The sequence below is a fragment of the Gossypium hirsutum genome, chromosome D12, assembly GCF_007990345.1.
Source record: "Gossypium hirsutum isolate 1008001.06 chromosome D12, Gossypium_hirsutum_v2.1, whole genome shotgun sequence".
Taxonomy (NCBI): domain Eukaryota; kingdom Viridiplantae; phylum Streptophyta; class Magnoliopsida; order Malvales; family Malvaceae; genus Gossypium; species Gossypium hirsutum.
In genome coordinates, this window is record NC_053448.1 from 59,700,458 (window position 1) to 59,715,729 (window position 15,272).

The window sequence follows — 15,272 nt, forward strand, 5'->3', positions numbered from 1 at the left end:
CCCTAAAATTTTCCATTTTATTCAATTTAGTCCCTAAAACCTAAATAGTCATATTTTCAAATCTAAGCTTCGTTTTTCAATTCAAATTCAATTCCATCCTTCCATAACATTCAAATATTCTTAAATACAAAAATTTCATGCTAATTTTGAAATAATTACACTTTAGTCCCTATACTCGTAACTAACAAATTATACTTTACAAATTAGTCTCTATTCATCTCTAAGTAGTTTGTCAGCGTGTAGATCTCGAAAATTTATTCGAAATAAAAAAAAATCGTCTCAATTGGACAACCGAGCCAAAAGTTATGGCCTTTCAAAGTTTTTCAAGCTAAAAAACATAAACTGTTCATGCCACGTCAGCAAATCGCGTCCTCTAGGGCGCGATTTCCGTCCACGTCAGCAAGTCGCACTGACATGGACGCGATTTCCTGGCGCCTACCCTGACATCACGCTGACGTGGACGCGATTTTGCGAAAAATGGACTATTTCAGTAAATAATTAAATAGTTGGCCCATTTCGGTAAATTTTGAAAAAAAAGGGCTTTTATTGGTAAATTACCCTATTTACTTAAACAAATAAATTATTTTCTTAAATTTTGAAAACCTTTTCCAAGTTTTTCACTCACACACACCCTAAAAGCACAGCTATCCCCCCCCCCCCAAAGGATCATAATGCAATCTGCATTAGAATATAGGGACCTGTAAAGTATTCTTACCGAAAATAAGTGATTAAAACATCAATAAGAACCGCAAAAAAAATCAGGGGCCAGAACTGGAGGCCCGAAGGGTGAGAGGGAAAGGATAACAATCGCATTTGCACAGAATCCAGGCGCTGCAATCCCTGCATCAATGCCCTCAGCAATCGCCTCCACTTTGCTTCTCTCTTCAAAACCCATATTCCTATTCAAAGATCCCTTCTACTTAGCACCTTCGACATGTCCAAAAGGCCCCATTTCTCCTCAGCTAAAGCCTCTCACCTTGAAATGCAGCGGTAACTCGGAGGAGCAAGAAACAAGCAATGGCTTGAAGGATGCCCTTTCTGGTATCCTTGGCAAGCAGGTTGAGGAACTCTTGAACCGAGAAGAGAACAAGGGTTTGCTTGATGGATTGGAGAAGGCTTCAGAGAGAGTAGAGATTGCTAAGAGACAACTTGCAGAGATTGAAAAACAAGAACTTGAAGCTCGGTTATTGAGAAATTACATTGACCAATTAGAATCCAGGGCCTCCGAGGTGAGCTTCTTCTCTAATTATGGGAAACTTTTCATATGATTATCTAATTAACTCATAGGGATATTTTCCATGATGGGACTATGTAACTATTGATGAGTAAATTTTGGTGAAAATTCAAGATTGCAGAAACTCAGCAGGAGATTTCACAAGCACGGGCCATGATTGAAGAAGCAGAACGCTCACTTGGACCTAATGAAGCTAATTATGGAGATGGAAACGCTTTCAGCAGCCAAGAAGATGGTGAAGAAGGAATTGATACTGATAAAGAGAGAGTAGAGTCATTAAAAGCAGCTTTGATATCTGCAATTGTTGGCACCCTTGCTGGATTCCCCATCTCCCTAACCCAAGTTTCCAGCACCACTCAGCTGCTGCTCCCTTTATCACTCAATTTCATCAGCTGCGCATTGTTTGGGGTCACTTTTCGCTATGCAGTTAGGAGGGACTTGGACAATTTTCAGCTCAAGACCGGCACATCTGCAGCTTTCGGTTTTGTGAAAGGTATATATAACAGCAATCATGTGCTGCTAGACACAAATCTTTATGAGTATAGTCCGTAGAATAGGATATATGCAAACATAGAGCACATGGTTCCAGGTTTGATATGTAAAGTAATAATTGAAAATGCAGGTCTTGGTACATTGGGAGGAGGGGCTCCTCTGGAACTGGATCCTGGAAGCTTCTTGTCTCATGCTGTCGATGGTGCAGTTTATGTATCCCAGAATCTTCTCGTTTTTTTATTTGCTGCTGTTGGCTTGGATTTTTGCATTAAGATGAGGATTTTAAGTCCTTTTCCCATGAAAAGATCAGCTCCGAGGACGGATACAAGGTGATCAGAAATTTCAAATGGATGAGAATCAGTATATATGGCTCATTTTGACTGCATTCTGTATCATACTTGGATTACAATCCCCCCCCCCCAAATGGGAACATGAGATAGTTCATTATTAGCTATATTTGTAATAAACTTAAAATAGTGGCTGCCGAAGTGTATGGTAAACCTAATCGATTGTTCACATAAAGAGTTTAAAGATGCTGGTTAATTCAAAAACCATTCAATTCAGGGGTCTTTGCTCCCATGGTGACATCTCCAATTCCATTTAAGATCTCATGCTTTTATATAAAATGTATTCTTCTGTTAAATTCCAAATATGGCTACAGTGGAACACTCCTCCACACCCACAAATATTTCAGAACAATGAATCCAAGTCAAGTATAAAGTTTATAAGCCTAGTACATTTCTGAATTTTCTATTTGAATAACACTATAACTTAAACATCGAGGAGTGGCTTAGGCTCTTACTCAAAGTTAGTATTCAAGAATATCAAAATTTGCATGTGCTCCATCACAACTCAATCCAGTAACCAATTGACTGCATTCAACTTATGTTGATGAACAAGAGCTATACCCATTGTGCTCATCAACACCGATGCTTGTTTTCATGGAAGCAGCTAAAGCTTTCTCAAAGTCCAACTGCGACAATGGTCTTGGTGCCTGTAACTACACACCAAAAACACCAGCAAGTTAAGACAGATTGCTATTGCACAAGTCGCAATGAAACATGAAAGAGCATACTGCTAATCTTTTAAAGTAAAGATCTTATGTGAATTTAACAAGCAACTTTCACCAAAAGAAACCCAATAATTTGGTGATTAACTGATAAAGATTCTCATATCGATAAAGAGTAAAACCAGTGATTTATCTGTACTTACTTGACGTGTCTTTTTAGCCTTCTCTTCATTTAAGAGATCCCTGAGAGGATTATATGCTGCTTGTTTGCAGAGCTCAAATAAATCAGAACCAGTATAACCTTCACATAATCTAGCTATGTGGTACAAATCAATAGTGTCCTCCACTCTCTCATTCTTCAATATCACCTTCAATATCTTTTCTCGATCATCACAGTCAGGCTTTCCAATTTCAAAAACCTGGGAGAAACGCCTAAGAATTGCCTCATCAAGCTCTGCCGGACGATTAGTTGCACCAAGTACCAGAACTCGAGCATTCTCTGAATGCAAGTTAATAGAAAATTCAACTTCATAGCTATATACAAAAGTTAGAACGCTGAATATCAACATACACTAATTATTTAAAGCTATATTATTACATGCCCATATCTTTTCCTAACTGATCACTTCTGTATGAAGAACACAAGAAACATCACTATATAACAGTGTTAAACAGTTTTAAAATATAAATCTGACAAAACACCCCACTTGATGTGACACACATGCTTTTCTAATACCTAAGAAATTGACTTAAATACATAATGACTCTAAAAATCAAGGTATGAAGCAAAAGGAAAAACATCTTGAATTAAAATGTAAAAACCATTCTTCTAATATTGTAGTTTTGACAGTACAATTTATATGTTAATTCAGTGGTTAGCTATACAGTAGGAAAGTGTATATAACACCTGACCATTGGATTAACAAATTTTGTATCCTTAACCCTTCTAATTCAATCATGTTTTATACCGATAATGTAAGTTAGAAAAGGACATTTAATTTTTCGTACATTCACAGATTAAAAGTTAGTTCATAATTAAGGTAATAACAAAGAATACTCACGATCGGTGGTAAAACCATCCCACAAGGCCATGAACTCAGTTTTCATAATAGCCATTGCCTCATGGTCCGTGGCTCGTCGTTGCCCCAGAAAACTATCCACTTCGTCAATAAATATAATTGCCGGTTGCAGCTTATAAGCCAAACTAAAGACAGCAGCCACTGCAATAATATAACATAATGGCATTAATATAATCTTAGAAGTTAGAAATGTGTGTAACAAGGATTAAACGAAATCCCACTGTTCATACCTAGTTTTTGGGCGTCACCGAACCATTTACTCATCAAATTAGAAACTCTGACATTGATAAAAACAGCCCCAGATTCTTTTGCAATGGCTTTGGCAAGCATGGTTTTCCCGGTCCCTGGTGGTCCGTACAAAAGCACCCCTTTTTGGGGACCCAAAAGTTTGCCATAAGCAAAAAGCTCAGGCCTCTTAAGAGGAAGAATAATCAACTCATACAGTGCTTTTTTTATTCTGTCAAGCCCACCAACAGAGTCGAATTCTACGTCTATGTGATCTGGGTTCACCACATCACCCACTATCACATCCTGCATTTTATGGGGAAAAAACAATGACTTCGAGAATACAAGAGGGGTTTTGCCCGATCTATATGTAATTATAAACGATGATTTTGTTTTTCTTTTTTCTTTTTTTTCTTTTTGAAGTACCTCGTAAGGGTCAGTGTGGATGAGGGGGCGACCAAGGCGTTTGGAGATGGCATTTTTGTTCGCAATCGATTTCTTAGAGGCATCACGATTTGGGTTTAGTTGTTTGAGGCCGGCGAGGACCAGGCAACTGAAAGCGATGCTGGCTGCATATAAGAGTAGGTCTTGTAACAAGCTTCTATCCGAACGACGGCCGGGGGCCATGGTTGTTGCTTGCCCTCGGTAGGCCACCGCCAAAATTGTTGGAAATTGTGAAGAGAAATGTAGAGGAAGGGAAGAAGCGTTGCCGTTATGTCCGTTTGCAGTGCACAACAACGCCGATGGTGAAATGGGTTAATGAATGTTGGAACTGTTTGGCGCGCTACTATAGGGCACAGGGACCAATTCTCTCATTGGGCTGAGGCCCTACAACTTTCTGTAGTCATTAAAATCTGGGTCAATGTTCGGCTCTTTTGTATAGGCTGATGAAAATTTCCTTTTAGAAGAGACACGTTTCAAGGATCAAAATAGCCCCGGCCCTAAAATAGCCATCTCAGTGACTGTCAAAGGAGATCATATTAGATATTTCTTTTCTTTTTTCTTTTTTTAATTTTATATTGTTTGAAAAAGAGAGAAGATAACACTGACTGAATAAATAAATCTTTAAAAAATGTTAGCAATGGCATTCATAGTCCTAAAAATTACAATGTCGAAATATATAATAAATATAAAAAAAGATATACTATACTGGTTCAACATCCCATGATAGCTTCGAAAAAACACCAACTTGGTTGTTAAATAACTTAATATGATACTCAGCTTTTTCTGGACAGAACCAAAACTCATAAATCTAACCTTTCTATGCTACTTCAATGATTCTGGCTCTGGAACTGGAACAACATTTTTTTTACATGAAATATTCAAGTACAAGCATCCTCATGCACCCATAATATTTGCTTATTTGTCATTGAAGAAGCTGAAATCTGCAAAGGGATGTACCAGATCAAAGCCTTCTACTGTTCTAACGTTGTCGATGGCTCATAGGCATTAGGCAAACAATGGCGGAATACAACTTCACCTGCCTACTTTACATCTTTTGCCCAATTATGCATTGGGAGTTTACTGTACAGTGGTTGTCACAGCTTTCTTGCATAACCTTCCCTTCTAATCCCACTCTTCCCCACCAGACATCAACCTAAGTTGTTGTTGCAACTGCATAATGACAATGAAACTATCAGAGCTGATGGATAACTTTTCCTTCTTCGCATTTTAGATTATTAAGGAAAATATTGAGAAAGAACAGATGAATCAAGTTTCGAGCAATGGAAGGGGGTGGCATGCTTAAACTAGGTCCAGAATCAACATCAGATCTTGAATGTATCCTACTTGCACACGACCATGAAATAAAGTAGAGGCAACATAAAGCCTGAAAATGTATTTAGATAACCATCATGCAACTCACTTGATCATATTTTAACTTTTCAGCAATCAATTCATCAGTCAAACTCATCATTCTGCAACAAGTGTTCAAGGAAGAGAGTATCAGAAGAAACTTGTATATATAGGTGGGAAAGAATGGCTTCCACTTGGTAACAGATTCCCAACAACTAACCTCGACTGTAGCTCTGAGATCTTGCCAAGCAGTAAACGCTCCCTCTCAGAGGCTGCTGTTTTCACCTATTGACAAAGAAGACCAGATAAGGAAGGAAGAATAACCTGCTAGATATTAGTCATAATTAAGAATAGATAAAAGGTTCTTACATTTCCATTGCTCTCAGAACAACGAGGTAGAGGAGGCAACTTTCCATTTTGAGCGGCTGGGAAAACAAAAAGAGAAACATATTAACACTACAAGCAGTGTACTTCCTAATTTAAACATGTAACTGTGATAGACCAATCTTTCACTGACCATCTACAAACTCAGCTGGCTGCAATGTATTCAACAAATTCACAATAAGATCCTAGCATTCCAGAACAACTTCTAGTGAGAACATTGTCTTTAAGGCAAGAAAGTATGTATCAGCGAAATGATTGTCCCAACTCCAAATCTTTACCTGTTGAGCAGAGGTTTGCTGGAAAAGATTCTGAAGGTGACTCATAACAATTGAGGTGGGCATGTTACCATTGGTCAAATCCTTGGGGGAATGATTGTTAGGCTGAAAAACAGGGAGGGGTGGGGTAACTGTAAGCAGACAAATTAATGACATAGTGCAGCAGCATAATAAGCAGCTAAACATGTTACACCACCGGAATGTTGGAGCCACGTAAAAGATTAAATGAATTTACACTGAAGTGTGGTTATTAACCCCTATTAATGTGAAACAACATATATTCTTCTTGTTGCTACTATATACCTCATTATAATATAAATCGTAGAAAACAAAATCAGTTGAGTGAGGCTAGTATTTTATGAGCCTTTCAGAAGGCATGCGCCTCAATAAAGGTGTATCCCATGGAAGGCACTTTCTCTAATTTGTGCCAACCTTGTTACCTAGGCACATGCCTTAACAATGGCTCCTCCATTTATAACACATCCTTAAGCTTCAAGATGGAAGATGTTAAAATAAAACAGTGCATAATTCACATTAAACCATGTTGAGGAGAAGATCTAGTGCACGAACCGCTTGTTTGTATTCAAGTATCCAATCACCTACACTAGCAGACTTTCTGAGAGGCGAAGTCTGAAACCCAAGAAGAGAGAGAGCAACCAGTAAGAACTGGACAATTAATATTGTTAATAGAAGGATATTTAAGCAAAGACCACTAACCAACCTGTGACGATCGGCGCGAAACTGAACTTAGAGGAATATCCTATAGAACATTATTTGATTAGTGAAGTTGCAAAAGAGAACTAATATAGCAAAATTGAACCTTACCTTTACAAGATCTAAATTTTCAGATGTTACTGAAAATCGACCTTTTATTTGCACCAGATTAGCCTTTGACTTGTCATCCAGAGAATCCCTAAACCCTGTCGAAGGAGGAAAATAATGATACTATATATATTTAAAGTAGCACCGGTGGTGATGCCAGTGACACAAAAAAACAATATTTCTAAATGCCATGAATTTATTACCTCCAGATGATTTAATTGGAGCTGATAAACTGTTTGCAGATGCTCGAGTAGGAAGCATCAACGGACCACTAAAGCTTGGTGCTTTACGAACTAGGCAAACTCTCTCATTCACTTGTGAAATTTCATTTTCAAACCTAATCATCAACAAGCATTAACTCCGCATCCTACAGTTTCTCTTCTATTTTAAAAGATTTATAAATTATTTTCTTAAATTAAATTAGACAAGACTTTGTCACACATGTAAACGCAGTTGCTGTAACCTTAAATTAGACAAGACTAAAGCACTAATACAAGCAACCATATTAAAATTTACGCTTATACAAGTATGCAATCAATGCTATGCTGAATTAACTCAAACATTTGAATCAGATAGAGAGAGAGAGACCCCTAATATGCTATAAGCAAACTAAAATTAGAACCAAATGTGCTACATGTTAATGCATAAACATCATCAGATAACAATTAATTGGAGAAAAGGAAAAGGTTGAGATCACTTCTTAAATAATAATAATAATAAGATAAATCAAATGGCTAAGCAAGCCTAAATATGAACTATCACCAACCTTTCTGAGTTATGAACCCGCTCAGAAGATGAATGATTAAGAATAGCACCAGGTGTGAGTGGCCCACTTTGGGTTTGCCTAGGTTTCACTGATTTAGCCCCGGTCATGACCACATCCTTTTCTGAAGTTGATGCCATAATATCAATGCCTGAACCATTTTTCCTCAAACCCTTCTCGTGCAGGCCAGCCTCAACTATATCACATTCTGGGTTCTTTCCCTTTCCATTCAAGCAATCAGACTGTAATAAGTCAATGGTCATTGGTTCTCCAAATTCAGACTGAGATACTTCCCTACTTAAATTCAATGTTCCCAAACCAGATCCACAGTAAGCTTCAGCCTGTCAGCAAAACCAGGAACCCATTAACATAGTTTGCAATAAGGGACAAATAAGGAAAAAAAAACAATTTCAAGCTGCATAAGTAAAAAAAGAAATACCACTTTAATCATGTATCACAAATCACCGAGGGGGGGAACTACACAACTACCTTATGACCAAAGCTTGATTTCATGCTTTCATCATCTTTGCACTCGTGAATATCATCATCACGCACCTTAGCATGTTAAAGTAGAAAAATTATTATAAATTGAATAACTGATGTAACTGACAGAGAAATTACTTCTCACATTATATGTCTGAATTAAAATCTTTAGTATTAAAGATTAAAACTAAATATGTGGCCTACCAGAGATGCTTGCGCTTTCAAATCCTCAATATCGAAATTCCAGGCACTAACTCCTCTTTGGTACTCGCTCTGACAAGCAGAAGAAAAGGTAACACCCCAAGCAGTAAAAAAGCACAAATGTCCCCAAGTGGACAACCCAATAGTTAAAAATTTCACGGATATGTTATGAGAAGAAAAGAATCTGATTTATCTAAGACAATAATGACTTCTGATTGATGACTGCTAACCTGTGATATAGCTTCTTGTTCTGCTGAAGGCATTTTCTTTAGAGCTAGTTGTGCAGCATCTTTAAGCTGTAAAATTTCAGACAAAAAAGAAAAGCATTAAACAAATATGATGGCAAAAGAAGCAAAATACCTGCATTGTGGCAGTGTGATCACTAACCTGAAGGGATTTCACACGATTCCAAAGTGGTGGCAGACCAGCAAATAATTTCTTCACAGAGAGCTCAGGAGGCTTTGCATGCTTGAAAAAGGAGTGTTTTAATAATTTCTCTGCAGTCGGCCTCTTTGTTTGATCTTTCACCAGGCACATTGCAACCATTTCTTTGAAAGACTGATCACAGCTGGAAGTCCTTTAATTAGAAATTTGTTATGACAAGTAAGCAATTGCAAAACACCACTGAAGGCACCAACCAGTGTTTTACATACATAATGACAAATAACATGTCTATCATTATTCTTGTGTAGAAGGAAAGAATAGCAGTACCTTAGAGAACTTCTTATCACGATCATAATCAAGTCCTGGAGGAGCATTTTGTATTGTCATCAAGAGAACCTGTTAATGTTGGAAAAAAAAAAGGTTGTGAACATATATAAAAGTTGATTAAAAACTCATGATAGCAAACCCTCACTGTGCAGCACTCAAATAAATTCTTGTTATATTTTCAATGGAGTTTTGATACCTTCATTGGGGGATATTTAGAGAAAGGTGCATGACCATGAGCCAACTCCAATGCTGTTATACCAAAAGACCATATATCAGCCCTGTGCCAGGAAAAAAAAAGCAATTAACGAATTACAGAATTAACGTGGAATAAAAATGTACCATTTCCTTAAAGGTACCAAGAAATGCATCAACATAGCATGCAACTGAGCCAAATTCAATGCAACCCAAGCATACTAGCCAGTAGCTATAAAAACTTTAGCCAGACTCCCACAATACCATTTGAAGATTCAGAATACAGATTACAATTTACATGCAAAAGTGGTAACTTTGAGGCACATAAGTGCTTTCATAGAAAGCCCAGATGTGTGGATAAAGTGAAGTTTTGTGTTTCAGAACAAATGTCGCTCAGACCAAATTCATGAGTCCTTGTAGGTTCAAACTCATGAGTCATGACCACCCCTTGCCACACTGAAGCAGAAAATACTTATGCAACATTGTAAGGTGACAATGGATTTAAGTGAAATTCTAAGACCTTAACTTTAGTGAAGACTGAACACTCACTTGGAGTTATATCCACTTCCAGGCTGCAAGACCTCTGGTGCCATCCTGAAAGAAAGGATAAATAGGAATATCAGAGTACATGAGGAGCTGAAGAGAAGGGTAATAGTTAGACAGATTTGACAAAGATAGCTCACCAGCAAGGAGTACCAACAAAGGTATTTCTAGAACGTTGTCTATCTCCTGCATCAAACATGCAAGCTGAAACACCAAAGTCAGCAAGCTTTACTGTGCCATTGTTATCAAGCAGTATATTTCCAGCCTGTAATGCCAATTAAATAGAACTTAAATAAAATAATGGTGAATCCAATCAGATAACATAATGCCAACTTCCGTAAGGCACTGACCTTAACATCCCGATGAATATGTCCTTGTCGATGAAGATAATCCAGAGCTTTGAGAGTTTCTTTCAGAACAGAACCAATAGCAGGCTCTTCGAAACCGTCTGGATATGCTGACTTCATGAGGTGCAAACAGGAACCCTCTGACATGAAAGGCATGACTACCCAAAGATTATGGTCAACCACAAAAGAACAATATGCCCAAATAACATTTGGGTGATCAATCAAACTCATTGTTTGAGCTTCCCGGCGTATATCATCCTGCAAAACAGCATTAAGAAAGCCTGTTAAGAGCCAATAGATCACATGAAGAGCAGAAAATATGGATCTAAATATACCACTCATGATACTACCAATTATTAAAGCCTCTAAACAATATCACAAAAGATCCCAATAGCCAAAAAAGATTTTTGGTACACATACTTGAGTGATTGTATTACTACCAAAAGTAGAAAATTCCCATAGAACGATCAATAGTAATGAAACAAGCAAGCATACAAGATGTTTGGTACACATGAACTGGATCTAAGGCCTGGCCTGGATTGAGAGGAAACTAGGGAAAGGAAAAGGAAGGTTTCTAGTGTAGTACTGTGTCCCTTATTTAGATAACATTTTAACATGATAAAATCCCAACACAAGCAAGTCCAAACTTTTAAACTCTTATTATACTTGGAATGGAATCCTCCTGATCTCTCAATACTTCCTCAAGTTGAGAAGCAAAAATTCTATGAAAACAAGATCATATCTCTTTTTTTTTTTTTTTTAAAGTAAGATTATATCCTTGAATATCAAGTAGACAATAATTCTATTCCTCTATGCAAGTATTCCAGATTTACACAATTTAAAAACAAAAGAAAGAAAATATCAGGGACCCAGGATGACACGTTTCGAAGTAATCTCAGCTTTAAGTAACCATATAATGTTGATAGACTACTTTAAGAGCACACAGTAGCAAAAGCAGTTCAGCACTAAAATGCCTAATCTAAATCAATGGCGTAGATGCTAAAAGAAAGATAACTCTAATTTGAATGAAATATTTCGGATAACACTATTAAATATTATTTCTTTGCTTCCTCAGAAATAATTAATGATAGACGATAAAAAGAACAAGTTTCAACTTTACACAAGTTCAAAAGGAACAAAAACCAAGCACCATATGGAGTGATAGAAACAAGCACATACAAAGTGTTAGAGTTATGTGACCCAAATCCCGTTTGATCCGGCCTGAAAAGTTCGAGATGCAACTCTCTTATTAAAGAAATAAAATTGGAGATCTGTGGCGGGCTACGGCCTCGGGCCGAACCCCATCCACCACTAAACTCGACTAGGGGTGCGACCGGAGGTGCGCCCCCATGGTATGGACCATGTCCCACAAGTTGAATCTGTATATCACTACACTTTTTTCTATTAGACATTGATTATATCTGGGATGTTTAACTTCCAAGTAAAATCTTCCCGTTCTTATTTTTCTTTCTTACTGCTTTGGGGTCATTACTATTGCCATAATTGACATATAGTATAATACAAAGCTTCAATTTGATCATGTTCAAGGTATAACAAACTCCGAAAAAATCCAAAGAAACGAGCTTCAATAATAAAAAGTAAGACTATCAGAATTCCGTTCAACTCGACCAAAAACAATCACGGAAATCCACAATCAAATCAAATTCAATCAAACGAGATCTCTATCCAAAACTAACTAAAATGAAATCAAGTAAGCTCATTTATTTGACTAGAGACAGTTAAACTAAAAGCAAAATTCGAAAAAAAAAAAACACAAACCAGATTACTGTTGCACCGATCGAGATCCAAGCATTTCACAGCTATGATGTCGTTAGTAGGAAGGAAGATCGCTCTATAAACAGTAGCACTGGCGCCATAACCAACCTCTTCTAGAAGCTTGTAATCGCTAGGATTCGCTGAGTAACTCCGACTTCCTCCCATTCTCCGCAAAACCTAAAGCCTTAAACCGCCCTTTGGAAAAAATAACCAAATCACTAGCAGTCGAGTAATCGACGTTGAACGCCGGCGGCGGAGTAATTAAAGTAAAACAACCGAAGTGAAAATTAAAAAGGCGGCTTCTTCTTTTTTAATTATTGATTGGTGAAGTGATTATTTGATCGGTTGACCGCCATGAGTAGCGATATAGGGGGGGGGGGACTGATTTGAGGGAGAAGAGAGATAACCGGGGTGGGTGCTGACGTGGCTTTTATGTTAGGTGATTAGGATTTTGACACGTGGACTTGATGCTTTCATCACTTCAGTGAACTGTTTGATCATTTTAATATTTTTCTCTCTTTTTTCTTTTTCTTTTAATTTTCTATCCGAATAAGGAAAAATATAATTTTTTGATTATGTGATATTCATGAATAAATTATAAATCATAGTTATGTAAACTGTATTGATTTTAATGTATATAACATTATATAAAAACTATTAAATTGAATGATGTCAATCAATAGAAGACGAAAGATAGAAAACTACAACAAAGCAAATAAAACCCGATTATAGAAGTGAAGGATTATGGATGGTCATATCAAAGATAAGTTCAAGCATCATCTTGTACATGCACCTAAATGAACATTCTCAATCATCTAAAGCCTCATATCTGCACCAGAGACGATTGGATTCAGAATCCATGGCCATCGGCATCTGAAAGTTTCATGTTCTTGACCCAAAGTCCTAATCAAATCACCATTTAATATTCTCAACCATAAATAGGAAAAGTTTTCCGTGATTCTCTCTCGAAAAATTTCATTCAAATCTTACTAAACCCTGTAAGTTAATGCCAAATTTGGTAAGCATTTCAGTTTTATTGGGTTGATTTGTTGCCAATTGCAGCTTAGCCAGGCCTCATTTATGTCATTAAAAAAAGCAAATATTTTGGCAAGTATTTTTCCCCAATAATTCGTTTGTTACAATAAATCACTCGAATTGGAGTTTCACAAAATTCCCAAATTTGGGTAACTAATAAAAGATTAACACAACCTTGAAATATAAATTCCCCAAGGTAAATGGTTTTTTTTTTTTTTTGTTTTTAACAGTGTCAAAGTAATCGCATGCGCCTCAAGCTTTTGGCAGTGGCTTTAGAAACAAAATATCCAACCCCGAAGCACATGATCCAAATGCCCACATCAAAGGCCCAGCTTACACCCGCCGCTTCTATATCCACCTCTTCTCCCCCACCGTCCCTTTCACTTTCTCCTTCTCTCTCCTCTGGAATATCCTCCAGCTGATCGAACCCCACCCTCCTGTTTTTTCTACACTTCCTCACTACCATCTCCACCCTCTCCCCCATCGCCAGGTCTCCCTCCACCGCCACGCAAACATCCGCAACCGCCGCTTTACCGCCTATCATTTCGGTATTGCCACTCTCCAGCGCGCACTTGCATTCCATTTTCCACTTTTCTTCTTCTCTCCTTAAAACCCCGTTCAACACCTTTTCCTCTCTCGAGTAAACCTCGAACCGGACCCCATCCCCGGCCCGAACCCGCTCCCTGCTCCCATATATCGCCTCTCCGTCCCTCGTCTTCAATTTCACCAATCGATGCAGTGTCACGAACGCGGGAGAACCGGATCGGATAATGGAGCCGGGAATTTCTAGCCGCGCCGTGTCATTGATTCTTGGTGGGAAGAGTAGAGTGAGCGAATCGGATAACGGGTCGGCACATGAATCGAAACCCGAAAATCGAACGAAGAAAGCTTTGATCTTCAGAAGACTTTGATCGCCGGAGCGAAAGTCGTAATAATCCTCAGATCTGCACATAATTTTGTAGTTCCTTTTGGAATGAAGATGACTTTTAATGGATTCATATTCATATATGAATATAGAAATGGGATTTAGTCGGCGCCGCCGGAAGAGGAGACGTCGGTTTTGGAGAGTGAAACGAGTGGAAAGCACACGGTATTTGGTGGTGACGTGGAGAAGAAGACAAAAAGATCTGCGGCTTGTCGGATTAGACTAGAGTTGCAGACCTGACTTTTGGTGGAGTTAATTATCTAGTACTTTGCGCAGTAGAGAAAGAAAATGGTTCTTTGGTTTGATGAGAATGGACGGTCGATGATCTCGTTCTGTTAATTAGGTTGGGCTTTTTTTAATAATAATCATTTTCATTCCACAAGTGAAGTGATCACGGTCAAACGAGGACAAATTTCTCGTAATAACAAAGTTTAATAAAGTCATAGACTTCAATTTAATACAAGATAAAACGTGAAAGGTAAGTAAAACTGTAAAACCCGAAGAGAAAAAAAATAAATTAAATTATTAGTCATTTAATTTTAAAAATTATAAAATAATTATTTAATTATTTAAAATTTTTCATTTAAATCATTGAACTATTCAAAAGTTCTTATTTAAATTATTGAGCTATTAAGCTTTAAACGATAATTTGACAACCAGTGTGGTAAATAATTTTTAATTCGCATATTTATGATGTTTAAAGTTATTTTATAAAAATAAAATTTAAAATTAAATAAAAAGAGAAAATTTTCCAATTGATATAGACAGTATAAATAGAGATGATATAGCAGCAATTTTAATAGTTCAATAACTTATATAAAAAAATTTAATTAATTCAATAGCTATTTTGTAACATTTTAATTAATTCAAGTCTCCTCCCAATATTATCCAAAATAATAAAAAAATTTCTCTCCACTGATAGTGGAGGCAAAGACTCCATACGTTTTCAGCCGTGGAATTTAGTTCGACTGAATGGAGTCCA

At 37.3% G+C, this 15,272-nt stretch overlaps 4 protein-coding genes across 5 annotated transcripts; 1 reads left to right on the forward strand and 3 right to left on the reverse strand.

Moving 5' to 3' along the window:
- The first annotated feature begins 721 nt into the window (after positions 1 to 721).
- On the forward strand, positions 722 to 2,289 carry LOC107947164 (uncharacterized). Its single transcript, XM_016881735.2, has 3 exons — positions 722 to 1,229; positions 1,349 to 1,727; positions 1,857 to 2,289. The coding sequence occupies exons 1-3, from the start codon at positions 849 to 851 to the stop codon at positions 2,057 to 2,059; spliced, it is 963 nt and encodes a 320-aa protein (XP_016737224.2). The 5' UTR covers positions 722 to 848; the 3' UTR covers positions 2,060 to 2,289.
- A 31-nt stretch (positions 2,290 to 2,320) lies between these two features.
- LOC107947163 (outer mitochondrial transmembrane helix translocase) lies at positions 2,321 to 5,001 on the reverse strand. Its single transcript, XM_016881734.2, has 5 exons — positions 4,466 to 5,001; positions 4,045 to 4,345; positions 3,797 to 3,955; positions 2,939 to 3,234; positions 2,321 to 2,726 (listed from the first exon to the last, which is right to left on the reverse strand). The coding sequence occupies exons 1-5, from the start codon at positions 4,664 to 4,666 to the stop codon at positions 2,610 to 2,612; spliced, it is 1,074 nt and encodes a 357-aa protein (XP_016737223.2). The 5' UTR covers positions 4,667 to 5,001; the 3' UTR covers positions 2,321 to 2,609.
- Positions 5,002 to 5,103: 102 nt separating this feature from the next.
- LOC121224349 (serine/threonine-protein kinase BLUS1) lies at positions 5,104 to 12,702 on the reverse strand. 2 transcript variants are annotated; one of them, XM_041107505.1, is made up of 21 exons: positions 12,334 to 12,701; positions 10,558 to 10,812; positions 10,348 to 10,472; positions 10,214 to 10,258; positions 9,669 to 9,750; positions 9,473 to 9,541; positions 9,149 to 9,319; positions 8,992 to 9,057; positions 8,765 to 8,833; positions 8,567 to 8,632; positions 8,081 to 8,418; positions 7,518 to 7,651; positions 7,318 to 7,412; positions 7,214 to 7,252; positions 7,063 to 7,122; positions 6,496 to 6,597; positions 6,351 to 6,402; positions 6,203 to 6,258; positions 6,054 to 6,118; positions 5,904 to 5,955; positions 5,104 to 5,653 (listed from the first exon to the last, which is right to left on the reverse strand). In XM_041107505.1, exons 1-21 carry the CDS (start codon positions 12,493 to 12,495, stop codon positions 5,606 to 5,608), a joined length of 2,151 nt encoding a protein of 716 aa, XP_040963439.1. In that variant the 5' UTR covers positions 12,496 to 12,701; the 3' UTR covers positions 5,104 to 5,605. The 2 variants fall into 2 exon arrangements, with proteins under 2 accessions (XP_040963439.1, XP_040963440.1); XM_041107506.1 differs by lacking the exons at positions 5,104 to 5,653; positions 5,904 to 5,955; positions 6,054 to 6,118; ... (1 more) ...; positions 6,351 to 6,402; positions 6,496 to 6,597 and having other exon boundaries at positions 7,073 to 7,122; positions 7,210 to 7,252; positions 12,334 to 12,702.
- An 895-nt stretch (positions 12,703 to 13,597) lies between these two features.
- On the reverse strand, positions 13,598 to 14,317 carry LOC121224586 (uncharacterized). The gene has a single exon (XM_041108049.1). It carries the CDS (start codon positions 14,315 to 14,317, stop codon positions 13,598 to 13,600), a length of 720 nt encoding a protein of 239 aa, XP_040963983.1.
- Positions 14,318 to 15,272: the final 955 nt, after the last annotated feature.

Coding starts and splice junctions, on each gene's coding strand:
- LOC107947164 (XM_016881735.2), top strand. CDS start 849: ATGCCCTCAGCAATCGCCTCCACTTTGCTTCTCTCTTCAAAACCCATA. Junction 1,230..1,348: donor TAGAATCCAGGGCCTCCGAG/GTGAGCTTCTTC, acceptor TGAAAATTCAAG/ATTGCAGAAACTCAGCAGGA. Junction 1,728..1,856: donor AGCTTTCGGTTTTGTGAAAG/GTATATATAACA, acceptor TTGAAAATGCAG/GTCTTGGTACATTGGGAGGA.
- LOC107947163 (XM_016881734.2), bottom strand. CDS start 4,666: ATGGCCCCCGGCCGTCGTTCGGATAGAAGCTTGTTACAAGACCTACTC. Junction 4,346..4,465: donor TCCACACTGACCCTTACGAG/GTACTTCAAAAA, acceptor CATAAAATGCAG/GATGTGATAGTGGGTGATGT. Junction 2,727..2,938: donor AGGCTAAAAAGACACGTCAA/GTAAGTACAGAT, acceptor TTTGGTGTGTAG/TTACAGGCACCAAGACCATT.
- LOC121224349 (XM_041107505.1), bottom strand. CDS start 12,495: ATGGGAGGAAGTCGGAGTTACTCAGCGAATCCTAGCGATTACAAGCTT. Junction 9,751..10,213: donor GGAAGTGGATATAACTCCAA/GTGAGTGTTCAG, acceptor TTCCTGGCACAG/GGCTGATATATGGTCTTTTG. Junction 7,652..8,080: donor CGGGTTCATAACTCAGAAAG/GTTGGTGATAGT, acceptor GTTGATGATTAG/GTTTGAAAATGAAATTTCAC.
- LOC121224586 (XM_041108049.1), bottom strand. CDS start 14,317: ATGTGCAGATCTGAGGATTATTACGACTTTCGCTCCGGCGATCAAAGT.